This window comes from Drosophila ananassae, chromosome XR (assembly GCF_017639315.1).
Source record: "Drosophila ananassae strain 14024-0371.13 chromosome XR, ASM1763931v2, whole genome shotgun sequence".
Lineage (NCBI taxonomy): Eukaryota > Metazoa > Arthropoda > Insecta > Diptera > Drosophilidae > Drosophila > Drosophila ananassae.
In genome coordinates this window covers 14,718,028-14,744,944 of record NC_057932.1, presented here as the reverse complement: position 1 = coordinate 14,744,944, position 26,917 = coordinate 14,718,028, and the positions used below count along the sequence as shown (strand labels likewise).

At 38.2% G+C, this 26,917-nt stretch overlaps 1 protein-coding gene across 10 annotated transcripts; it reads right to left on the bottom strand.

Annotated features, from left to right (window-relative positions):
• Positions 1-555: 555 nt before the first annotated feature.
• On the bottom strand, positions 556-26,869 carry LOC6505034 (solute carrier family 41 member 2). 10 transcript variants are annotated; one of them, XM_044717524.1, is made up of 9 exons: positions 26,715-26,869; positions 5,750-7,103; positions 3,970-4,343; positions 2,840-3,164; positions 2,627-2,773; positions 2,411-2,558; positions 1,682-1,887; positions 1,472-1,620; positions 556-1,285 (listed from the first exon to the last, which is right to left on the bottom strand). In XM_044717524.1, exons 2-9 carry the CDS (start codon positions 6,225-6,227, stop codon positions 1,082-1,084), a joined length of 2,031 nt encoding a protein of 676 aa, XP_044573459.1. In that variant the 5' UTR covers positions 6,228-7,103; positions 26,715-26,869; the 3' UTR covers positions 556-1,081. The 10 variants fall into 10 exon arrangements, with proteins under 10 accessions (XP_044573459.1, XP_014760252.1, XP_014760254.1 ...); XM_014904766.3 differs by lacking the exons at positions 5,750-7,103; positions 26,715-26,869 and adding exons at positions 23,536-23,631; positions 25,261-25,364; XM_014904768.3 differs by lacking the exons at positions 5,750-7,103; positions 26,715-26,869 and adding exons at positions 23,536-23,631; positions 25,261-25,287 and having other exon boundaries at positions 3,970-4,265.
• Positions 26,870-26,917: the final 48 nt, after the last annotated feature.

Genomic DNA, 26,917 nt, shown 5'->3' with positions numbered 1-26,917 from the left:
TCAGAACGTCTCTCATTCTCATCGTTTTTTTCCCTGTTCACTTTTGTTTACAGAACGTACGTACAATACAATATATATTCATATCGCTTTAAGGAAAAATTAAACACGGTTCAACTTAAAAGATATCTATACAATATACAAATAAAAGAGGAATATACATTTACGTGCTGACACACATTATCTCATCGTCCTAGCTAATTCGCAATAATAAATATAATTAGTTTTGTGTGTCGATCTTATTGCTTCTCTCTTTAATTCGCTTTCGGGGAAAGTGTTTCGGTTTCGGGGAAATGGAAAGGGACAATGAGAAAACAATATGATACGATAAAAAATAATAATAAACACAAAAAAAAAAAAAATTCAAGCGAGACTTGCAAAAATCGAATCTGCGCTAATACTACACAATGGGCTTTTTTTTTTAACTTTAAATTAAGGAATTAATTAGGGTTCTATTTATGACTAATTTTCAATTATTATTTGGTGGCTTAAGGCGAAAGAATCAAGAACCCCGAGGGGAGGAAACAATTTCCATTAATTGAATATCTTTTTTTTTTATAGTTTTTCCATTAGTTCTTTTCTCTCTTCTGCTGTTGCTTTTTTTTTTAGTTGTATATATATTTTTTTAAACTTGTATAATATTGTCCTAAAAGCCTTAAAAAAATATGACGCAGCATGCCTGCAAATCGACATCTGTGTTTATATATAAGCGCGTATATATATATAGATATATATATACCATACTCAAAATCATAATTTATCGGTAGAGCAAAAGGAACACAAGCAAAAGCCATGTAGAGAAGGACACAATGGGGTTAAAGGATAACTCGCCTCGCCTCCACACATCCTCATCCGACATTACATTACATAATTGGTTAGCACGATCTCTAGGTGTTTGGTTTTTAACTATTTTCTATTATTTGTTGTGTTGTCGAGGTGTTCTTGGGTGTCTTTCTAGGTGTTTTGGGTTGAATTTTCATTTAGGTACATAACAGTTCTTTAAATTGTGTGTCTTCCGTTTCCGTATCCGTTTCCGTTTCCGGTTTAGTTTCTGTTTTTAATTTTTATTTATATTTTTTTTTTCCTAGTTGGGGGCATTGAGGGTCTCCATTCCGGAGCCATACTGCATCCCCACGGACATGGTGAAGAGCCACGCCACGGCCAGCAGACTGCTTCCCAGGAGATCGCCCAGCGCCGTCAGGTAGGGTATGGCCGAGTTGTCCGGATCGATCTTCCACTTCCACATCGCATGGACGATTATGTGGGCAATGTACAGCAGCAGCATCACCTAAAATGGCAAACCCATTAGTTATTAAATATTATTGGCTAATAAACTCTAAACGCTCATTAAAATGTGTCATTAATTTGATTAAATAATTGCAGCTAATTTGGGTGTCATTCCATAAGAATTATTAGTTAGACACATTACGACATATTTTTGGGCCACTAATGACTTCCAATCCCAATCGGTTACCTGAACCAAGCTGGCGGTCAGATAGGAGACCACAAACACCCAGGACACCGTCGAGGTGCTCATGTTTATGTAGTCGGCCGCGAATATGAACAGTATATTGCCGGGAATGGACATGGCAATGAGTATCCTCGCCGTTTTCGCATAGGGAACTGAAAAACAGGATAACAGAGTTTAGTTATGATTTCTAGAAACTATAAACTATACCCTTACCTCCTTTGAAGAGCGCCCTCCAGGGCCACTCAAAGATCTTGGTGTGCGGTGGTATAATGCCAATAATTGAGCTCTGGTGCAGCATCGTTGATATCTTGCTGGCCTGCACCGACACCAGATTGCCGCCGATTCCATTGATGATCGGCTGAAAGACCACAAAGCCATTGAATACCTCAACGGCGGCATCCAACACAAGGCCACCCAGCCTGCAATCAGACGATAGAATTGTTATTAATCAGAGACTCTACTAGGGATTAGAAGTTTATCATTAGACAGATGTCGAGATATTTATAGAATCTGCCAATACTACTAATTTCAATATCGAAACTGAATGATTTGACAATCGGATCGAGTGGCTAGGAGAGCTGCAGGCCGAAAGCCACAAGTCACTGCGAATAATTGCGCTTAAATTTATAATTTTACTTTTAATTCTAATTATACCAGACTGCCTGACTGGCTGACTGGCTGGCACTTGACCTGCTGGTGCTGCCCAAACGCGTGTCAGGGACATTGCCGCAAATATTTCTATTCATTGAACAGACTCTGTCTCTAGAATATAAATAACTGGCCAGTCCGATCCGAATCCGATCTGGACGTGATGTGGCACTAATGGCCAAGTTATCTCTAAATATAGGCAGCAACTTGACTTGACTCGAACTTCTGCTTGTCATGGCCCCAATTCTAGAGGCTCCATCATCCGATTTCGATGGGATCCAGTACTTTACTTACCCACTTATACAGAGTGCGGACAGAACGGGCACCCATCCGCTCTTTAGGACCGGTCGCGTGTACTCGTTCCTCAGCACGATCATCACCCACATGGGCAGCAGCACCAGGTAGCAGCAGACCACGATGAAGGTGATCCACAGGTGCGTTTCTGTAGGATAGGGATTAAGGTAGAGAGTTAGTACAAGGAGTAGAAGGTGGTACTGGTAATGGACTTACTGATATGCTCATACAGCAGCGAGGCAATAAAGGAGAGCAGACTGATGGACACCACATCGCCGATGGAGGCGGCCAGGGGAGTGGCCAGGTTGTCCGGGTTGAGGCGATACTTCTGCGAGAACAAAATCACAGCCACCAGGACAAAGTCTGTAGAAGAGTAACATGATGTTGGATTATATTTTAGTTCAAGAGGTAGTCCTTTGAGAGCCATACCCAGCACAAAGCACGAGGAGGTGGCCGTGAACATGGCCGAGGCGGTCAGGAGCATCATATTCTCAAAGTAGAACTCGCCGGTCATCGCCGCTCCCACGCTCACCGCAAACATGGCCACCAGGAAGGAGGCCACAGTGGCCTGCACCTGCACCAGTGCTATGTTCCCCACAATCATCCGCACCACGCCCTGCCGACTGGTCATGTTGCCCAGATTCACCTGGGTGGAGAGTCGCGAGGCCAGGCACATGTCCAGATTACCCTTCAGTCCCAACAGCGCCGGCACCAAAATGAACAGCTCACTCACATTCTTGAAGACATACCATTTCTGAAAGGGGCCAGAGAGATAGTAGAAATATTAAATAATACTCTTTTAATTAGAAGACTTAATGAGGTAAGAGGGTCTATCTGGAGGAAGGCAATCCAACCCGCCTGCAACTGGCTGGCAGTCCAGTTTGGCCCAGAACTTTTACCATCAATTAGCGAGCAAATTAAACGTTTACTGACTATCTAATACGCCGGCCGTAAATAACATTCGAAATGTGCCAATCTGAGGTTTAAAAATAGCCCAGATCTGTCTGCCATCGAGAGTGGAGTGCTTTCACACCAAGAAGCTTCAAATATTTGCTCGGACTAGAGTGCTTTATATCGGACTTTACTGCGGTCTACTTTATAGAGTCTATAGTATAGAGTATGAATAATTCCTAAATTAAATGGCATTATTTATGAAGTGTCTGTATCTATCTATCTATTACAATAATTCACTTAATCACTGGACAAACATATGTCCAACCCAAAAGACTACGTCATTAAAGCTCATAAATCCGGCCCTAAAATATATCTAATTAGATACCAACTTATCAGGAGGGATGAGATCCCCCAGATTAATCAAATAGAGGGGACAATTAACTAATTTTCCAGGCTCTTAATAGACTGATTAGAGCGGCAGTTGCATCTACAATATTTTTACAATTTAATGTGATGTAATGGCATTGTTCGGGGCTTATCTTCAGGGAACTATACAAAGTCAACGGGCGGAAAAATTACCAACTAAGGCCCCAAAATCATAGCTCTGATTTTCAGATTAATCTCTAAAAAATAATTGAGTTTTTAAATTTAATTTCAAGACTCACCTCTACACGTCCCAGGACAATGCCAGCTCCGATGGTCCCGATGCCGGCCAGAAAGAACGGAATGGATACCTGGAGCAGGATGGTGGTCCACTTCTCCTGCTTGATGCCCGGCCGGTTGAGGGCCAACTTCTCCTCGGAGCTGCCATTGATGCCCGCGATACTGGAGGCATCTGCTGCCACCAGGGCTCCTGATCCAATGCCACCATTACCGCTACCGCTACCGCTTCCGCCACTGCCTCCACCGCCTCCACCGCCGCCGCCGCCACTCGCCGCTCCAGGATCCGGTTCGGAGGATGCTATGGACGTCGTGATGATTGAGCTTAGTGAACCGGTTGTCGAATGTGGTAGGCCCGACAATTTCTCATTGTCGGGATCTGGATGAGATCGGGACAAGAGTATGGTGTTTTTGGAGGGGGGGGAGAAACAAAAGAAACGGGATACCAAGATGCGGGTTAGTCAAAGGGTCAAGGATCAGGCACAGACATTAAAATCACACAGAGTACACAGTACATTAGAGTACATTGGAGTACAGTGGAGAGTTCAAAGTTCACAGTTCACTGTGATGGTGGTGTGCTTGGGGGGCTGTGGTTGGAGTCTCTCCTCCTCTCTCATCCAAAAAATATAAGCAAGAAAATTGTATATATATTTTTTTATATTAAAAAAGCAAGTGTTGGCATGCATCTCTATCTAATTTTAGCAGCATTATGCAATTAGCAAGGCAATTAATTATCATCGCCATAAGGCATACAAACATACATTTTCTCTCTCCTTAATTTACTTCGATGTCTTCTCTTACACAAAAAATAAATACTAAGCGTAGAGAATAAATAAAAAACTAACAGAATAAAAACAGACAAAATAAAACTCGTTTCAATAGAATTCGGTTTGCAGCCGAGCTCATAAACCACGAATCGCTCGTCCATAAAAAAGATTCGCCAACCGCCGAGACAGCGACAATTAAACATCACAAAAATAACAATTAAGAATTCTATTAAATCACTGGACTTTGCATTAAAATATTTACAAGGTATTACCCTAGAAAATGTTTTATTTATAAATTATTTTAAATTATTAAACAGCTACTATTTAAATTATGTTTTAAAAATTATAAAAATAATCATGTTTAAAAACCATTTAAATCTCTTGTTTTTCAAAATTAATCGATAACCGATATACCCCCACACATCGGTTGTCGATAAATACTATTCATCTACAACTAGAGAAGGTAAAAGCGTACTAGAGGTGGTGAAGAGGAGCAGGAGCATGCATGTGACATGTGTTTAATCGCAACTAGGGCGGCGATTGTTGCGATTATTATTGCGATCATTTCGATTATTGCACTGGATTAATGTGATATAAAGCGATTACAAAGAGTATGAAGCAAACAAATGGTAAAATGAAAAGGGAAAAGAGTCTGGGCTCTTAATTATATATTTGCATATCAGATGTAAATATAAAAGATAGTAAGATGATGCCAAAAGATATAGATAGAGTAGAAAAATAGAAACAGAGATAGAGATAGATATTGAGAGATACTGCGAGAGGGAGAGAGAGATAATGTCTTTCGTGTAAGTGTGGCCAAAACCTCAAACTTTACCGATTAATCGATAACCTCGAAGCAAGGACCTATCTACACGACACACAAACACAGACTGAGAGAGAGATTTCGCTGAGACCACCTGTTGGCTCTGTTGTTGTTGCTTGGTTCTTTTTTTTAATTTTCGTTATCGTCGTTTTTGTTCTTATTTTGTGGGCATTGTTGTTGTTTTCATAAACTCACCGTTTCCATTGAAAATGGTAAACAATCGATATTTATCATCCTGTGCCACATCTAGCGGTGTTGTTGTTGTCAGTGTTGACAACTGTTGTTGGTATATTGGTGGTGTGGCATATGCGGATGGTGGCGTTGTGTTGTTGTTATTATTTGTATTATTGTTGTTGTTATTATTATTATTATTGTTGTTGTTATTGTAGAGACCAATGTTAATGGTGGTGGGCGGGGGATCATCATTACTATCAATAGCATTATCGCTGATCGCTTGCGGATTTACGTAGCCCGATAAACGACGCACATTCAATGGCGTCAGGCGTTGTTTCAGCTCATTAGGTGTATTTGTTGTTGTTGTTGTGGAAGGTGTTGCCGGTGTTGGTGTCGATACTGTTGTTGTTGTGGATGTGGGTGAGGAGGTTGTGGATGCATTTGAGGATGGTGTGTCGGGATTGTGCGGCATGTTTGTCTGTTCGTTGGGCAGCGACATTTTAGCATTTGTGTCGTGTGTCTACGTCTTTATTGAGTCGTGTAGAGCAGCTCTGAGGCTGCGTGCATGTGCTCTGTTCTGTTCTGTTCTATCGTGTCGTGTCGTGTGTGGGGGCCTCTTCTATCAAGCGAGTATTCGCAACTGAAACTCATCGACTAAACTTAATTTGAACTAATCTCTGCTTCTGCTTAGCTAATAATTAATTTAAAAAAAATAATAATACACTTTTAAATTATACAAAACACAAATGAAAAAAATGTGCACTAATAAATATATATTTTTTGTTTTTTTTTTTTTGTTTATCGTTATCGATTACTGTCTATGGGCTTTGCATACTTTTTGTTTTGGTTTTTTTCAGTTTTTATTTTTTAACTATTAGTTTTATTGTTTTTTTTATCGGTTTTCTAACTACGACTAAACACAAAAAAATAGATATATCACAAATTGTTTTTTATTTTACATAAATAATTTAATAAATTATGGAAAGTGCATTGATTGCTTTTTGTATTTCTGCTGTTGGCTTACGTGTCTATCGATCTATGTTGGTAATCACTACAGAATGTATAAAGAATTGTAAATCGGAACAAATATTGAAGGAATCTGGAGAAACGTATGGTTTACATTGTAGTGACGGATGTGGGGATGGTTCTGGCGCCAAGTGGTTACTCTTGATTCCGTCAGTTTTGTGCGTTTTTTGTTGATACTGTCCGTAGTCTGAATCCGTAATCCGTGGTCTTGTTGGGGGGGGGGGACTGTTGTGTTGGGATGGGTTCTAGTGTGGTTGGTGAGATGTTTGGTTTCTGGTTTTTTGGGGGTTACAGAGGTAGAAGGGCTGAGGCTGATAGGCTGGGCTTAGTCACCGGACCGTTGATATGGCTGTAAAGCAACAACAACAACGCATTGGTTTATTTTCTTAAAAAAGGTTCAAAAAAAGAGTTTTGGGCTGGAAATCAATGGAACAACAAAAGCAACTAAAGATCGAGTCACAATCTACGAGAAGCGGCAAAACAATTATTACTTTATTTTATTTGGGCCTTTTGGGTTTTAATTTTAGAAGAACTTTGGGAACTCGGGCTTCCCACACTTTCCTCTCCTCCCAAAACTTGATGAATCAAAAGCCTCCTCCTGACCTGCCCAAACAATGTGGCCAATGTCTGACTTCCGCGTGGAGGCCCTGACACTCTCCGATGGCCAAAATAGCCGTCTGTTTGGCTTTTGTTTGTCAACCTGTTTGTGGAACAGTCTGGGGTCTGTTTCTGTTTCTGTTTCTGTATCTGTATGTTTGGTTTTTTGTTGTTTGAAACCCTACGAGGCAACCAGTTTGTCGCATTTCCATCCGAAAACATGCATTAAATGGCCTGCGACTGCAACAGGTGTCTTTAATTGTTTTGATTGTTTATATTATTTTTTATGGATTTTCACAACATCTCTCTGTGGGCTCTGACAAAGACCTGACACACACTCATAAGACGGCGATAAGATTTTCATTTCCCTCGTTGACAACCACATTGGACACAATAAATAGCCAAAAACACTTGAAAAGTTGACTCTCTGACAGGGCCAACTCGGAGTGACAGCACTTGAGACGGCTCTAGGGTTTTTTTCATGATTTTTTATTCGCGATTCTTATTCGATCGGACTTATCGCCGTGAAGTGAAAGCCATTGGTCGTCACAAATCAAACCCACGCGTCGTATACGTAATGGAAAAAGAACACAAAAAACACGGCTATCACAGAAAACACTTGAGAGTGTCGCCATAAAACTCCCCGAGGGGAAGGTCGGTCAATACTTGTCACAAATCAAGCTGCAGATCACTGCAATATCGATGGGTTATTGGCCACAAGACTAGTTTGAATTCTTGGTACCCTAATCGAACTTCCTCTAGCATATCTAATCTAAATAGCATTGCTAATCCCTAACCAGGATGACTAACAAAGGGGAAACAATTTCAAGCCGAATGCCAAAACAAATAGCTTTAAGAATAGTTTGCATTTTGATCCGATCGCTATACGGAAATCTTATCGCATCGCTTGATTAAAGCTGATTGTGACAGAAAAAAAAAATAATAAAGAAATAGTAAATGGGAAAGTCGGAAGACCGTAGAGAGCGCCTTGTCTTGGCCGAAGACGTAGAATCAGAGGCCTCCAGAGGTGGAGATAATGAAAAATCATACTGCGTCAGGGAAAACATTCCATTATCAAATAAGTCTCATACGAATATCAAATATTTAAGCTGACAATTTATTTAGCACCTTATTAGTCGCTTTTGAGCTTTCTTCGAGCCCTCGACTAAGCTGTCAGGTCGTATATTATCTTTTTTTTGAAGATAAAAACAGTCCTTATGATGGGGGGGATTTCCGTTAAAAAAAAGTTAATAGGTTTCCCAACTTCAACCCTTTAAAAATCACTAGTTGTATATAACTAATCCGATTAGATTATCAACAAAAATACAAAAAAAAAAAAAATAACCCTCAGCAACCGAAAAAATCCCACAGAAATGTAAAATAAAATATGCATGTTACGTATACGCACTGTTTGCCGAGCAAACCTTAGCGATTTTCAAGTTCAAAGTCAGGCAAAAAAAATGTATAAATAAAAAGTAAAAGCAAAAAAAGCAAAAAAAGCAACAAAGGGGGCGTGGTTACGTACTAAATTGAAATTTCTGTTGTCTGCTTCGAATGCGGAACTCAGAGCACCCACCGACTTTATACTTTCGTAATTACTGGCAGGCATTCGAAACCTAAACCGAAATCTAAATGGAATGGCATTCGAATTCGATGGAATAAAACGGAATTGATCCGCTCTGGGCATATAAATGCACCTTGATTAGTGGGCCAGAAAGCCAGAAGCCGCCAATTGCCAAACGACTTGCCGCCTTTCAGTCTTGCCTTCTTGGCAATTTGTTTATTGCCAGCTTATCAGGCGATATTTAGCCGATAACTGATATACATACATATATATCTCCATTATGTAGTACTCCAGCAGTTACCAATTGATTCTCAATGGTTATGGCTTTTGTTTTACAATCCGCCCCCTTTTTAGCCACTTAATTCGGCATTAAATAGGATTAGTTTTTTGCGTTTTTTGTATTTTATCCGATCGTTGATTGCTTTTTATGTTTTTAGTTTTAGTTTTTGATTTTTTTTTTGGAGCTACTATCACCTGGCAGACGACAAAGTGTCTGCAAAATTCCAGTTGGTATGGAAATTTACGAAACGACCAGAAAAATATCAGGTTTTATGCGGAACCAGTTCCGGGACGAGGCACAAATGTGTGCGACTTAAAAAAAAACTGCACTAGTTCCAATTTTTAATGACAGGCAAGTATGTAATCCTCATTAATTAGGCGCCGACACTCCTGTTTACACTTTAAATAATAGTGGGGGCTTTCAAATTGTCAACTGGCTTTTGGGAATAGTGGGAAGTTTGCAAACTGGCTCAAATTATAAAGGCAAGTCTGGTTAGAAGCCTCTAAGAATAAGGGGAAAGTTTACAAAGAAGATATAAAATAGGGGAACATTTTCTAAAAGGGATTAAAAGAGGGACATTTTTCAAAAGTGATTGAAAAATAGTGGGAAGTTTTCAAAACTGCTTAATATATAAAGGGAAGTCTGGTTAGAAGCCTCTAAGAATAAGGGGAAATTTTTCGAAAAGCTTATTAAAAATTAGGAAATTTTTTAAAAGGGATTGAAAAATAGTGGGAAATTTTGAAACTATCTTAAAATATAAAGGGAAATCTGTCAAGAGAATAACAATAAAGAATACACTTTCCACAGAGGATATAAAATAGGAGGACATTTTTTCAAAGGGATTAAAAGAGGGGTACTTTCTAAATTCGCTCAAAATATAAAGAGAAGTCTGGTTAAAAGCCTCTAAAATAAGGGGAAATTTTTCAAAGAGGATATAAAATAGGAGGAAATCTTTTAAAACTCATTAAAAGAGGGGTACTTTTTAATTTTGCTCAAAATAAAAAAAAGTGAAATATCGGGATATTTTTCATAAGGGATAAAAAAGTAGTAGGAAATTTTCTAAGAGTTACAAAAATAGTGGGAAATCTTTACAAGCCTCTAAGAACAAGTGGGAAATTTTTTAAAAAGAAAAAACTTCAAAAAACCGCATTAGTTAAGCCCCGCACTCTTTCCACATCAAAGAAAATCGTAAATTTTTATGATTTCAAATGAGCCCAGGCCATATATGTAAGCACCCCCGCCATATAGCATGTCTGGAGTAAGGCCCAGAGCAAATAAGACGGGCATGGCCCCCATCTAAATCACTTAACTTTAAACTTGGGGATCAGGTGAGTAATCTGAAAGCCCACACGACACTTTACGACGAAGCGCCCTACCATAAAGTGTCCACTATCTGGGTTCTTGGGCAGATCGGTGAGATCTAGTCTCGAAATAGAAGCCATAAAGCAGGAAGGGTAATCTGGTGGTCAAGATCCAGGTTGGAACCAGGTTCCAAGGTGAGAAGTCTGCATCGGAGCTGATAATAAATAAATTTGCCAGAGATTATAATTACTTTTTGTTCAGCGATTAGATTGGCCAAGAAATAAATGATTAATGATCTAAAATTGGCACAAAAGGCGCAACTCTAACCGTGATTTGGAAAGATTTTTATGACTCGCTTGTAGTACTAACTACTGAGTATTCTGGCAAATAATAATATTCATCTATATAGTATTGGATTTGGACCCAAGAATGTCCAGAGTCATTGTGTCTGGCGTTAATTTGTGAAACGTGCACTAAATGTGCAATGATGACCGGAGAGGCTAATTTCTATTTAGTGTGATTAAAAAGGCACGGTGTCTTCTGTCTTCTCGGTTCAGGCACTCGGGAAACAAAAGAGACTAGAGTCTGCTTTTCCCAGGCTCTCCTATTAAGAGCGATTCTGCATCGCTTTTAATTAGCATTTTATTCTAAATATTATCTGAATCTGGGCTGGCTTTTAAAATAATATTGAAGCCGAAAAGTGCTTCGCCTTCTCACGTTTGAAATACAAAAACGTGCGACCCACTTGGCGGCTACGTAATATCCGAATATATCATTTATTCACAACAAAATGCCAGCATAAATATGCAAATGTTTCACGTGAACCAGTCGGATTCATCTTGGGGCTTCATTAGCATCCGATGTAAACGAACTTTTAGCAAAAAAACTGAATAAAGATTAATTTCTTATTAAAGAAAGTGATTTTCTTTAAGAGAATCATAGGCCAGTCCGCTTGAATAAAAATTATTATTAAATTTTTGTTAATGAAGAGCCAAAAATAAATAACAAAACAAGACAAGACAAGAGAACCGGCTCTGAGGTGTAAAAAGTGTAACAAAATTTCAAATATATATTATATTTTATTTTTCAAAGCGAAAAACTGGACCTGCAACCGAAACCGAAACTGTATCAAATGTCATTCAACTTGGCTTGTTCAAATCTGAGATGTAAGAGCCTAAAAAACAACAGATGCCAATAAATAATGCCAAGAAGTCACCCGATTGGTGAGTCATTTGTGGAGGTTCTATATATCTTGAGACTATGATTTTCTCCACCCAAAAAATATCTGTTTAAGCGACGACCTTGCCCACCTTTGGTTACCCACTTTGGTGATCTGCAATCGTCTCAGTTAGCCAAACAAAGGCCGGCTGTGAACGGAGGAGAGACTAGACTCGAGTCTAGAGACTCATTAGCCACACGCCAACTACCCAAGTAGTATCTGAGTATCTGAAAGTACAAATCGCCGGAAAATTGCATTCCCCAATTAAGGAAGAAATCCCCCATCAGTTTCGAATCAAATTGTATTCGAAACTGGGCTTCAGGTCTTCAGGTCTCTGAATATTTAAGAAACTGAAACCTTAAAGGGGCAAGCCATTGAAAGTCCCCCAACTACAACATAACTTATAAGTTTTAAACGAAAAAAAAAAAAAAAAAATGCAATTTGGCCGTGAAAACGAAATACCAGCAAACATAAATTAATTATTATTGTTAATAATATTTTTTTGTTTTGGCTTCAGTTTCGTGGCTGGGCCTTTGGTATTAACTATGAATATTTTAAAAGCTTTTCAGCTTTTCAGCCTTTCGATTCACTGCGGCACGGTTTTCGGTTCAATTTGATTCGCATTTCTGATTTCTGATTTCAGATTCTTCAGTTAAGGTTTATAGTGTTAATAGTATTTTGTTTTAAGCCTTAATTAGTGGACGAGAAAACGGTTTCTCGGCTCTATGATTTATGGCTTTTGGTCTCTTGATAATATTTGATTGATTGAGTTGCGAATTTGTATATTTTTTTTTTCGGCCAAAAGACCGGTAAAAAATAAACATTTGATTAAAAACTGTTTCAATGTCACTCAGTAAGACTAAGAGAAGACCTAATGATCTAAGCCGTGAGATCATCGGGAGTGGATCGAAGATCATCCCAAGAAAATTGCCAACCGATTTCGGTTAGAAATTCCCATCGATCAATGACAAACCTCTTGCCCAAAAAAAAACTTGTTAATTCTTTTTTTTTTCTGCTAGAAACTAGAAATATGAGACTCTGGATTGCAATTTTCATTTTTTTCGCATAACTTCCATTGATTTCCGCCTTTCCAAACATTCTTTTCAGAAAAAAAGAGAGTCTCAGGGCCTGTGGGCTTACTTTTTATATCAGTTCTTTGGATTGTTTCAAAATCACTTTAATAGGTTTTAAATATTTTTTGAATTTTTCGCCACTTTTAGCACGTGATTGAGGTATTTGTTGTATTTATTTAGTATTATTATATGATATTTTTATTTTTGAATTTTTTGTGTCACCGAAACAGAAACAATAAAAAAATGTAGTCTTTACTTCGAGATTGAAACTTAGCGCGTTGCAATATACATTTAATGCTTAACTTTAGCTGCTAATTTTAAGTTTAAATACTTTTTAGTGTATTTTTGTTTGAAACTTTTGTCTTTTAGCTGATCGCATGAGCCGTTGTCTGCACCGTACGCCGGGATATCGCACACTGAATGTCCAAAGACGGCAAACACTTGTTATTATAACGCGCCAAAGCGCTTCCATTTAGCGGCTCTGACGCCGACGACGACGCCGACAGCGACGCCAACTGAAGCTGCGACTGCGACTGAGCGCAAGAGCTCATCGCTCGTGGCGAACAGAAACGAAAAATCATTACGAATCTGGCCCGAATCATTTCAGCCACTTGGACCTGTCGCCGTTTTCTTGATAAGCCGCGAAAATACAAAAAAAAAAAAAAAAACTCGAGATCCGGCAGCGACGCCAGCCGAGGCAGCGACGCCGGCAGCGCAGTGCAAAAGGTGAGCGTTTTACGCGCTCTCTGCTCGACTTATCACAAAAAAAAACAAAAATAATAATAAGAAAAATACAACAAGTCTCGAGTATCCACGAGCTCGTAAATGAAAATGTCAAGAAAAAACTGTCCAAAAAAAAACCCAACTTATCAATTAAAAAAACTTGAGAAAAACCCTAATTTTTATCAAAGAAATGGGTTCTTGAGAGGGACTCGTATTTTTTTTGATAATAAGTGATAGTATTTTGTGGGTTTTTTTGGTTTGGGACTTTTTTTTAAATAAAATAAAATCAAAGCCTTGGAAAGGAAATTTTTCAAAGGCTTCTAAATATAGTATTGCCTACTTATTTGGTGAGGATTTCCTTTGGGACTTTTTGCTTTTAACTTAGCTTGTCAAGAATTTCCCTTAAAATGTCTTAGTTATAATATTTAATTAATCATATTATTTATATAACTATAAGAAAAGTAAGTACCAAAAGTACCACTTTTTTTATAAAAAATATCCTGTTAGAAGACCCCCTATCAAAAACCCCTAAGAAATTCCCCCAAAAAAAGTCCCAAGATCATCAAATGCAGTGGCAGCATGATTTTCCCTACGCCAAGTCGCTGCTGGCGTCAGAGCAGCGAATAGACCGTTATAATGGGCCAGGCCGAGAGCTCGGCTCGGCTCTCTGCGAGAAAAAGGCCCGAAACGAAGCAGGCCCGAACTCTAGTTGCAACTTCGGGAATCACATCGTTTCGTGGCAATTGGCAGTCAGTTTTGACAGTTAGTTGGCCCGGCTTATTGCCCGGCCGAGTGGTGCGCAACAGGTCGTATGAGTGATGTGGGCGCGCGATATCCCCAAAAAGAGAATTATAAATTTTGATTTACGAAGCTAGGAGGCCCTTGATTTTTTTCTACCAATTAGCCAAAGATTTTTCGCTTTTGAGACAATTTAGGTTTCGGTAATAAATCGAAACCGCATCGACTCGGTTTAGACTGGCCAACGGGTCGTATGAGTGATATTATCAATGATTTATTTTTGTTTTCTATTTGTTTGTTTGTTTGTTTTTTTTGTCCCTTAACTAATTTAGCTAAAATTTGTGGGAAATAGATTTTTTTATGGCTAGATTCTGGGGGAGAAAAACAACAAAAATCCACTTGTTGCACGTAGGCCAGGCCCTCCGATTAGATTTACGAACTTGTCACTTTCGGATCTTTAAGATTACGTGACGGATCGAAATAGGTAATTACTCCTACAGATATAGCCTTAATGGAGCATTATTTTTGTTAAGATACAGTATCTGGTGATGGGGTTTTGTTTTTTTTCGCAGAAAGCGACAAGATTAAAAGCCATGATGAGATTACTTTCCACCAATTTCGAAATGATATTACTCCAAAGATCAGGGCCAGTGAGAAACACGAAAAGTATTTTAAACTTTGACACTCTGGCTCTCACAATTATTTGACACATTTTCATAGACTCTTTATTTTTATTTTTTTTGTATTCAACTATCCAAGTACTTGATTTCGTTTGGTGTTCGTTTTATGTTTTTTTTATTTTTATTTTATTTATTTATTTGAATTTTTTTTCTTTTTCCCTCTCGGGCCAGAAACTGGTTTTCCGCACCCGGATGAATCCACCAATCCAATATCCAATCCAATCCAATCCAAGACCCGAAAACAGAAACCAAATCATATATATATATATCTCATATATATATATATATAGACGGGCAAACATCTGGTGTGTGGAATCTCGATTGAAAGCCCCGCGGCTTTAATTAAGATTTGAATTTTTTTTCATTTTTATTTTTGTCTTTTTTTTGAGAATCGACAGAAAAAATGAAATACAAGTTGGCTTTCGGCGTTCAGGATGTGGCTCGATGGCTGAATGGATGATGTGGTCATGAATGAACGGCACTTGCCTACAAATAGTTTCTGATTATAAGCCCCAACGTCAACAAATTGTAAACCGAACACTCCAAACACACACCACACACCACACACACTCCAAAAAGGCCAAAAAGAAGCTAAAGATCCGACTCTGTTTGTTTACTTTGCTTCGGGGGGCAGGGATTTTACGTATTGGGAACATCAATTGGCAATTGCTTTTACAATTACGACTTGTTTTATTTATAGATATCATTAGGGGGTTAACAAGTGGAGCTAGCAAGTAATATTAATATTAAATACTAATATTAAAAGTGGTTTAAAAATAGGATGCAAAGTTAGGCCTTCAAATGAAACTCAAGAGATGGCTTTTCTCATTTATAGATATCATTTAAGGGTTTTAAAAAAGGGACTTATAAAGTTTTTTATAAAGTTACAAAGTTATAAAAATAATAAAAAATAATAAAAAATAAAAATAAATAATATAAGAAGTAGTTTAGATACTAGTAGTTAGTATACTTAATATAAATACTTGAAATGAAACTCAAGAGATGGCTTAATTAATTTTTAGATATCATTTAAGGGCTTAAAGAAAGAAACTATAAAGTAATATTAATAATAATAAATAATAGTAACTAATAACTAATAATACAAGTAGTAGTTAAGATACTAGTAGTTAGTAAACAAAGTTAAGCCTTTAAACCAAGCCCTTAAGATGGCTTCTTCTTTTATTTATTAAAGGGAATTAAAGGGAATCAAGTAGTTCCTTTAAGCAAAAACTGAACTAAAAACCAATGCTAATATTAAATAACAATAACTAATGATAGTAAAAATAGTAACAATAATTCAGACAACAAAATGAACCCTTAAATCACAGTCAAGACACTCTAATTAGCTGTCTTATTATTTTAATCATTTTTTTGAAATCTTTTTCTCCAAATAGATTGACATTTTTTAACATGCAATTTAAGAGAAATAAATTCCCCCGAGGGGATTTTCTAGCCAGAAAGGGTAGAACCCCCACATGGACCTGTTCCTCCTTTATTTCTGCAGTACAGTTGCCACCTCAGCTCAAATAGGGAAGTACAATATCGATTGCCGAGCGAATAAACAGTCATCGCAAAAAAAAGTCAAACAAAAAGACAATAAAATAAGATAAATACAAATAGCACGGACAAAAGATACATTTGCGGCTTATCAGAGATACAACGGTTCTTTGTGATGAGATTGATAGGAGAGAGGGGATACTAAGGGGGGGTCTCTAGGGGGTTACCCATTTACATAGTTGACATAGTTGTAGTTGCTTTCGGTTGTGTTTTTTTTCGTCAGTAATTTGCTTAAATGGAATTACTGCCAGTTTATCGATAGACAATTGATGTACTAGTACTATGTACTAGTCTTTAGTGAGAGGGGAGGAGTGAGGGGGTAGTTAGGGGGTAGTTCAATCGAAATGCCTGGGAGGTAATTGCGATCAACGGTGGCTGCCCGATCGTTGCCCGATTGTTGAAGTCCACCCCTTTGGCACCTCCGCCACCCCCACTTCCCGGCTAGCCCCGCCCCCCTGGCGATCAATCAGTCCGCCTAAAAAGTCCAACCAATCAAGACTACACTGAAAGAAATTCTACTTTTATATTTATTTTAAATTTTAAGTCATAAAAATAAATATAGTTTTTGAACTTTAAATTCTTTATTAAAAATTATTTATTTTCTCTATACTATATACTATAATTTCTCTCAGTGTTATCCCCGGGAAGACCTTCAACTTGAACTAGGTACCTGCAACTCGACTCGTTTCTGGTTTTTTGTTTTTTTTTTTTGCACGCGATTGAAACGAAATTAGCAGCTGGATGGGGAAATGCAACATGAATTATTAGATTGTCAGTCCTTGGCCTTGAACTGGAGGTTCCACCCACTCACTACCCCCTTGAAACACCAATCTAATAATTACAACTAATATTTAAAACTAATCACTAAACCAAGCATGGTTGGGGAAGTGAGAAAGAGCAGAAATCGGCAGAAAGGGCGGTTTATTACCGCATTCTGTGCAATCTTATCGACAAGATATGCATATTAATTGCACACGAGAATACGATAATTTCTCGTCTGACAAACGATTACATTATTTCGTCATTTCTTCACAAAACACACACAAAACCAACAACACCCGGGACACACCGACACACACCAAGCACTCCCAGCACTCCGAGAAAATAATCAACCGGAGATGGAATGACACTTGGATGGAAAAACATTCCGGTAATTTCGTGGGTCGTGAGTGGGTGGCAGGGAAATTCACAAACTAGACGGGAAAGTTCCACCCAAAAGTTCCCATTCCCCAAAGGCATCACTATCAGATTAGTGTGCCCAACATCATAATGACTCTGTGTAATGTGACCATGCTAACACAAAATACAGATCACGATAAACCCGAGCAATTGAGAATCGAATTTCAAGACCAAAACACCACTTATGTGGGGAAGATAATCGGGAGTTGTACAAGTTCTTTGACTTTAATACTGACCATGATACATGAATCACTTGTGGAGTATTGTGTGGCTATTGGACATCGAAAGTGGACACTGGGCGCGATAATGGTTATCGATTGTCAGAGCTGCCAGAATCATAAGTACTACTCGCGATGACGCAAAGTTATAGCCCAAAATCAGGAGAAACAACCCCCCTCGGCTCTTCATCTGCCAGCCACTCGAAAGATACAATCTCAAGTGGGATTAATAGCGACGGAAGAAATGCTCTGCTACTTATAGCTACCAAGACACTTTATTACATTTATCGATAATAATCGATTATTTATTAAAACATGGTTTATTTGAACTTGCTTTCAGGAATTCATATAGACTTTAATTGTAAGTTCTATACCTTATTTTATCTGAAGTATGAGGGTTCTGATACCCTTATCTTTCACGTGATCATGAACTTGATGGGTTAGTGCATCGACCCTGCTTCAGTTTTTGCAATAAAGAGTATGTCCAAAGATGGTGCGTAGATTGCAATTACGTCAAGCGCTTTCAACTGGATTGAAGGGTATATGTACGTGCCCCTTCCATCTCTTCCAGCTCCTCCAGCCTAGTCCGATTCGGTTTTTAATTCCAATTCCTTGATGTACTATCAGTGGTCACGTACTCGGAACGAAATTATCTGTATGGAGGAGTCGCACAAACTTGATCTTGATGTGAAGTACCCACCAGAAGTGAAAACCAGAAACCCCGGAGCGGGACACAACTCGAAGGGATCCGCATGGTCAAGACCCTCATGACATATGAGGCTATTGTTTACACAGAACTGGCCGAATCTAATCGCAGAATTTAATCGAAATCTCAATTCGCTGTCAGTTTTCAATTCTAGCAAGCCCCAGGGGCTTAGCAGAAATGTGGTATAATTAATAAATAGTAGCTGATTAGATGATTTTTCGCCAAAGAGGCCCATCAACAATAACTAAATGTGACTGTAACACTTCTCAGGAAAAGAATCATATCTCAGGTGGTTTAAAATATATCTCCTCACCACCTGATTTTCGACTGTGGAATTGTAGAATTTATCATCGGACTTAATCATTCCAGCCGCAACGAGGCTTTTCGATTTTTGGACTTGTGAAGAGGCGAGAGACAAAAGCCAACGACACGCGTCATTTGCCTTGATTAGTATGTACGGTTGATTCCCAGATACAGATACAGATACTAATACAGATATAGATACAGATACTAATACACCTCGGGTGTAGATACGGATACGTGTGTTTCAGCTCGTTTTATGTAATGTCTGTCGCTTGGACTTGGCATTTGAAATGTTTTTGATTTTCGGGTAGTGTTTTTTTTTTTTTTTTTTGGCATTTGGCCTTGCCCCTGACCTTGGTGCAAGCCCTCTCCTCCTCAACCGTCCGAACGTGGTCGTTGACAAGTTAGCGCCACTGTCCGCAATTGACGTATCTGTTTCGGATCATCTCATTATATTCTTGTCAGATAGTCAAATTGGGAGTTATAGAGCTCCTCTAGAAGTAGAATACAGAACTGACCTCATCCGGATCGATAATGCGCAGTTCCCCAATCGAAAGTGTCAGGAGTATATGGTATGTTTACCAAATAAACCCTCTCCAATCTTTATAACCCTCCCGTTGACCCACAACGGGAATGGCCTTCGAAGAAATTGTGAATCAACGGTCTAAATCCATCCATTCGCAAGAGGTTTACGGCCATAGGGGATATTATCTGGGTCTAGACCGGGTCGGTCTTATCGGGGCAGTATGGGGAAACCTTCATATCACAGTAGAGAGGAGTCGAGAACGAAAAACAATTCAAACGAATGGCGTTTCGTCAACAATGAAAAATGCCTTAATTACTTTACAATGCCCACGAAGTCTACGGAAAGTGATCATCTATTTTGATGGTTCCTTGGATGTGGGGATCATGGTTGATAGCTCAGTTCCCAGAGGCCATAGGCCATATAATTTGTTTGACAAAAGCGGAAAGATAAAATACCTAATACCAGAGTCAACAGTTCTTAGACTACCCAAGAAAATAATAATACTTTTAATTGAAAATATATATGATTCACTAATCGGGAAGACTATCAGCTATATCATGGATAATGGAACCTAATTCAAGTCACCAGGAAGCTATTACTCATTCTCATAAAATAGTATAATGGCTCAACTAATTTGAAGTAATTTGGAAGAACCAGAGACCATTTAAAAAGTCATAAGAAATCACACCAAACATCTGAAGTGATGGGAACATCAGAAGAGGATTAAAATGACAAATGTCAACAATTATCCAGTACATAGTCTCTCTACTCCACTCCACTCAACTCCACTCCACTCCACAACATACCTGCTGCCTCACCTCGGTGGCTTTCGTCATCACAGGTGTTCACCAGCCGGGCATATCCACAGTATGTGCCACGCCGCCATCGCCCAACATGATCGATCAGCCGCCACCCATCCATTATCGGGTCCATCTCCAACATCTAATTCAGCTGCAATGGATGGAGTCTCCTCCATAGTTCCATAATCCCACCCAGAATCTAGAATTTATCTAGAATTTAGAATTTCTCCCAACCAATTCTCAATGTCGACTAAGTTCCGGCCAGTGTGAGACACAGTTTCTTATTCTAGAATCTAACTAGATATCTCTATTGGGGCTTACGGATCAGAGTCTCTATATAAACACATCTGTTACGGGCACTATATAGAGCTTCTATGGGTGTCAGTTCACCAAAAGTTTCCAGTGTTGGCCAGTTGGCACTCATTAGGACTAGGGGGAACCCAATTAATTATTTTATTTCCCATCGGCAATTTGCAAAAGTATTCTAATTTCCTGCAAAGAGCTGCAAGAGACAACAAATGACGTTGTCTGTCTGTTAAGTGGCACCCAAAGATGAGGTGTTAATGCCAATATTGACCCTACTGGTTACCACAAACCATGCAGCCCAATACCAGAGACTCAACTGACGTCATAACGAGCGACTTTAAGTCGCTAGAAAGCTCTCGACACCTACACTAACGTGGCCAAAAAGACGAAGATGGAGTGGCCCGGATGTACGGACACGGTCAAGAAAATAGCACTTCAATAGCTATAGCTAAGATTTTAGAACTTTTTTTCAATATTATTAATCGAAAATATCGGTTTTTATCGATATTATAAACAGACTATTATTTTAAACGATACAAAATAGTCATTTTTCTTCATTTTTAACCAAAAAACTTTTTTATAGAAGTTTCTAAGTAAAGATAGATAATTTCTTATCGAAATAATCGTTATCGAAATTATATTTTTTTACATTTAATTGAAGAAATATAATATTTCATTTCAATAATAGCAATGATTTGCTAAGTGTATCTTTTCTAGCGTTATTAATCGAAATTATCGATTCATATCGATATTATAAAAAAAACTCCTAATTTTATCAATAAAAACCCACAATCTTTTTTAATTTTTAAGCCTAAAATGTGTGCTGGCTTCTTCATTGAAAGTTAGAAGTAACAATCTATAGTTACAAATGTCATCGAAATAATCGTTGTCGAAACGATATTTTTTGACATATTTAATTAAAAATACATAATATTTCGTGACAATGATAGCATTGCGTTGCTAAGTGTATCTTTACGAGCATTATTTATCGAAAATATCGAATTTTATCGATATTATAAATAAACTTATAACTTTAGTTATAAAATACCATCATTTTTCTTAATTTTTAAGCCAAGAAAGTACTCATCCTTTGTCATTGAATGTTAGAAATAGCAATGTACAGTTTATTATCGAAATTATCGTTATCGAAACTATATTTTTTACATATTTACTTGACAAAAGATACGATTTTAGGTCAAATATTAAATCGGGATTTATAGACTATAAACTCTACCCATTTTCAAGTTAGATTTCTCATTTTAAAGCCTAGTATTTCGACCAAGACTGTGGTGACGGGCGCGTGTAAGCCCTTAAGTATTAGAATGGGATGTCGATTTGAGGCCCTGCCGCCACAAGAACAAAAAACTAACACTCCAAAGGGTAAACAAAAATCGAAACAATGACTTTTTACAAAAAAAAAATGATTAAATGCTCATGCGCGGGGCACTCGAAGAGCCGCAGAGCCGTTATGCGCCGCTGCTTCAGAGGCACTTGAAGTGGCAAGGGGGCCTCCTTAGTCCAGGTGGCAAGTCGGGGGGACTGACACCAGAGAGGCGCCAACGACAACGACAACGACAATGGCAATGAAAACGAAAATGCAATTACAACTGTGGCGTGCACCAAAATGTGTTTGTAAACAAAGCCAAGCCAGCAAGAAATCAAAAAAATGTTACTAGGTTAAGTTATTCCATTCACGATCCATTGGGCAACTCATAATCGATAGAATAAATCGATTATGCTGCTGCTCGAGCAATAAACCATGTGGTGGTCGGCTCGTAAATTATGTGAAATGGTGGTCGTTAGGCAAGCCGATGACATACTTTATCTAATCGACGAATAAAAGTGAAATAAATTGTAGGATTTTCGAAATCATAGTATACTTTTGCCATCAATTTGGGTGAGAAGTTATGATCTGAACCTTTCTTTCTATTTGCCCCTGAAATTGGTCATCAGGCAAGGCCGGCAATCGAAATCGATTAAACTTTACATGAACAGCTGACGGCGCTGAACCGTTAAGCGTCGCCTGGCAATGGCAATGAAAGTGCAACTGCACTAGTGTTGTGCAATACCACAAACACTAAATAAATAAATAATCGAATAAGAACTGGGGAGGGAGAGATATCGACTAAAGATACCCGTTACACGGGGTTTAAAAATAGAAACATGTCTGAGCATGTCATAGTGCAGGGAAATCAGCTATAAAGTAGCTAGAAACTTGCTTGAAGAACGAATAGAAGTAGATGTTGAGTTTATTTTTGAAGAGAGCATACCCCTAGGACTAATGGGTACAAAATGAAACCACTATAGCGTGTTTACATAAAATAAACAAATGGAAATAAGACAGCAACTCAAGCAAGAAGTTCAGGTTAAGCAGTCGACTGGTATTTGGGTGCACTGCTTGCAATTGTCGAACTCGGCCTTAAACCCTGCTGCTTTCAGGGTCACGAGCCAAACAAACGAACGCCAATAAAAAAGCATAGCCAGTAACAAATAAAACAAACACTATTAATAATTAATAATTAACAATTAACATTAGAGTAATTGCTGCGAAATGCATTTAACTGCAAATGCAATTTATAAATAGCGTGCTGCAAATTATGGGAAAAGCAATAAAAGATGTCAAAGCGAGAACACAATTAAAATAACACGAAAAGAGCCCGAAAACGATACCACTACTAGGCGAGTGTTTTAAAATAAATAGCGATTAAAATTACATTTTACAGTGGTGGCTGTGAAAATTACAATTTCAGGCAGCAATTAATGTCGTTTTAAGTAAAATTAAATAATTAATTTAAAGCTACAGCATCCACTGTAAAGTGTGACCTTGCATCACCCTGTTAGATGGTAGATAAGGGCACACTTTTTAAATGTCACAAACAAAATATATAATAGGAAATAGGAAAATAAATAATAAAATAAAATAAATAAGCGGTTGAAAGGAAAAAGCTTAATCTAAGTTAGTAGGGGAATTGTGAAGAAGACCGGGGATGGTGAGACAAAAATAGCTTACGTATGGGCCTGCGGCGCATGCGGGTCTCATTTTTCTCGCCGCCACTGTGGGTACTGCTACTGTTAAGCGTCTGCATATCTCAGCTGACAAGTTGGACTTTATTCGGGTTTCGAGATTTCGGGCAAACAAATTATTTGAAAAGAAAAGAACCAAAAAGCGGGATTTTAAGTAAAACAAAAAATTTGAAAAATTTATTAGGAAGTAATACTACTTCGAAGCACTGCCGATGTGTACTAGAAGCACTGTGCAGAGAGTTGAGTGACTTGTGATCATATTCCTGGCGGTCACTGTAATCGGTTCAATTGGAGAGCAAGAGATAGCACCGCCGGCCGATATAACCGGTTCGACTTCGAGACTACGAGCACTAACCATACAACATATAGACTTCTCATTTCATACAACGAAAATGGACGCAAAAATTTCTTGCGACAGGCCCCCGGAGGCCCCAGAGAGAATCTTACTCTCATTCTTACGCTCATTTTTACGCTCATAATCTCATTTAACTTTTTTGGTTGTTCAGTCGCAGAGAGGCGCATCATCAAGAAGGTTCTTCTGCGGTTTAACCTATCTTTATATGTATGCGTGCTCACACATTCACACACACGGTTTCATGTGTGCGTTGGATTTCGTTTTGAAACCAGCTAAAATTTTTGATTTTTGTAACTTTACAGGCATGCTACCCTAAGAAAATGGGAGTTGGGAGTGTGAAAAAATTTTATTATATTTTATATTATATATTTTTATATATCATACTTTTTATACATATTTAGGAATACGATTAGATGGCAGCAGTAAAATGCTTCACATATATATTTACGAAATTACGTATTTATATATTTACGAACAATTAAAAATCATTGTACTTAGATAGAAACAGGGTATCTTTCAGTCGCTTTTATTTAAAACCCAAATTTCACTGTTGTTATTTTCATGGTTCTTGCATACCCTACTGATGCCCACGGAAACAAAAAATCAGCTGTTTTTGTTTATTCTCACTCCACAAAAATCATCTATCAGAAGGGTATGGAACACCATCCGCTGGCAGAACTACAACAACTTAAAAGCAATCGACTGAAATATACCCTGTTTCTACCTTAATATATAAATTTTAATGCATTCGTTGACATATGCATATATATATGTGAAAAACATTTTACAGCTACCACTTAATCGCATTCCATAACAAATATAAAATATAGGTTGAAATATTAATATGTAAAACATATTTTTTTCATCATTAGCGTATAATGTTTATCCCAATTTTCTTAGGGTAGCATGCCTGTAAAGTTACAAAAATCAAAAATTTTAGCTGGTTTCAAAACGAAATCCAACGCACACATGAAACCGTGTGTGTGAATGTGTGAGCACGCATACATATAAAGATCGGTTTAACCGCAGAAGAACCTTCTTGATGATGCGCCTCTCTGCGACTGAACAACCAAAAAAGTTAAATGAGATTATGAGCGTAAAAATGAGCGTAAGAATGAGAGTAAGATTCTCTCTGGGGCCTCCGGGGGCCTGTCGCAAGAAATTTTTGCGTCCATTTTCGTTGTATGAAATGAGAAGTCTATATGTTGTATGGTTAGTGCTACGAGGCAGCACCAACAATAGCACCAACAAAAAAAAAACTACTATTTTGGTGTTCTCTTCTTCTGCAAGCTCTCTTTACATTGTCTGCATTTTTTTGTTTACTTTTTTTTTGTTGTTTTTTTTTTTTTGTTTTACCTTTTCCTCCTCTGCACAGACGCGTCGGTATTCAAAGTTCGAAGGCAACTAAAACCAAAAACTAACGAAAGCAGCAAACGAAAATCTTTGCCGCTGACCGGCAAACAAAACAAACCAGCAGAGAAAAAAATCAGACCAGAGAAAAATGAAAGAAAAGGAAATAATATTATCACTAAAGCGTTAAGTCGCGTTTGAGCGACACATGTCGATCGGGAGGGAGCAGAGCAGAGCAATAGCTTTTCTTCCCTTTGGAGATAAGATAGGCGGGAGAACAGGATAGTTGTATAACCTATTCCGATAAGATATCGATTGAAATATGGCCCTTTATTTCTTAGTAATATAATTTAATTTAGAAGGATATGAGATATGAGAAAATACTATGATTAGACATGGATCTTCGAAGATCAGTAAAGTTTATTATTTTTCTTAGATCATTTCTGGCAACACCCACTGTCCCCTTTGAAGATTAAGGCGCCACCTATCCATTAATCGGGGAACTAAATATATCTTAACTAATAACCCATCACTAGATGGCGCATATCCATGCTATCGTTTAAATTTCAAAAATTAATTATTAAAAGAACTTTTAAGTACAATACTTTTCCCAAATCCCCATAAATTTAGATCCATGAGAACTTTGGCACTTGCCAAACACTAACTAACTAGCTAGCTTCGAAGGTCACTGACAAATTTGCTCAAGAAAATGGCTCAAGAGAAGCCAGTTCATGACATTGACCTCAACACCTGGCGGACCGATGATAGAACCATAAACAAACGCGGTAACTTGACCCAGTTAATCATAAAAGTAGAATTCGAAAACAAACCGACTAAAATTCATTCAAAGAGCCAAGAGAGCAGAGAGATGCGGTTTCAAAGTGTAAACAAATCGTAGGTAGGTGGATGGGTAGGTGGGTGGGTGGTTGGGTGGTTAGACAAGGATGCCACCAATCAAAGGTTAATCAATAAACTTGATTAACGGTTTATCGACTTACACACACACACACAAGGAGGCAAATTTTTGGGAGGGTTAGAGAGGGAGAACACGTGTTTTTCTTCTCCTATTGATTTTTACCAATTTCATAACTTGGCGAAATCCAGGACTCTTTGTTGTCTGCACACCCACGTGTAGTTGTTGTTATTGTTGATGGGCGAGATTTGTTGTTTTTTTTTTATAACTTTATGGGATTTGTTGTTTCATGTTTTATGTCAAGATGAAGAACCACAGAAACAGAAAAAAAATAACAATAGCGAACGAACGAATAGTATAGTATTGCCGCTGAGGGGGTAGATGGATGGGTTGATGGAGCAGATGAGACACCGAGAAAAAGAGAGTGACACTCACAAGATAGCCGAAACAACAATTAACAATTTGGTAATTAACGGAATCAGAAACAGAAGTAAAAACAAAAACAAATTGTTTCTCGGGCAGTTTACACTCACACACAGGCACTCACATCTCTTCCAGACAACTTTAGTCGCGGTAACAGCGAAAACTTCAAGTTCACTCCTGGCTTCATTGACTTGCAATTTCAGGACTTGCAAGGACATAGACAACAACAATTTCATAGGGCGGAGAACATTTTTGGAAACATCGATGTGCGGTTAACAGCTATCGATATTTTGTACATCACTGGATAGAGATGAAAGCTTTTTGAAT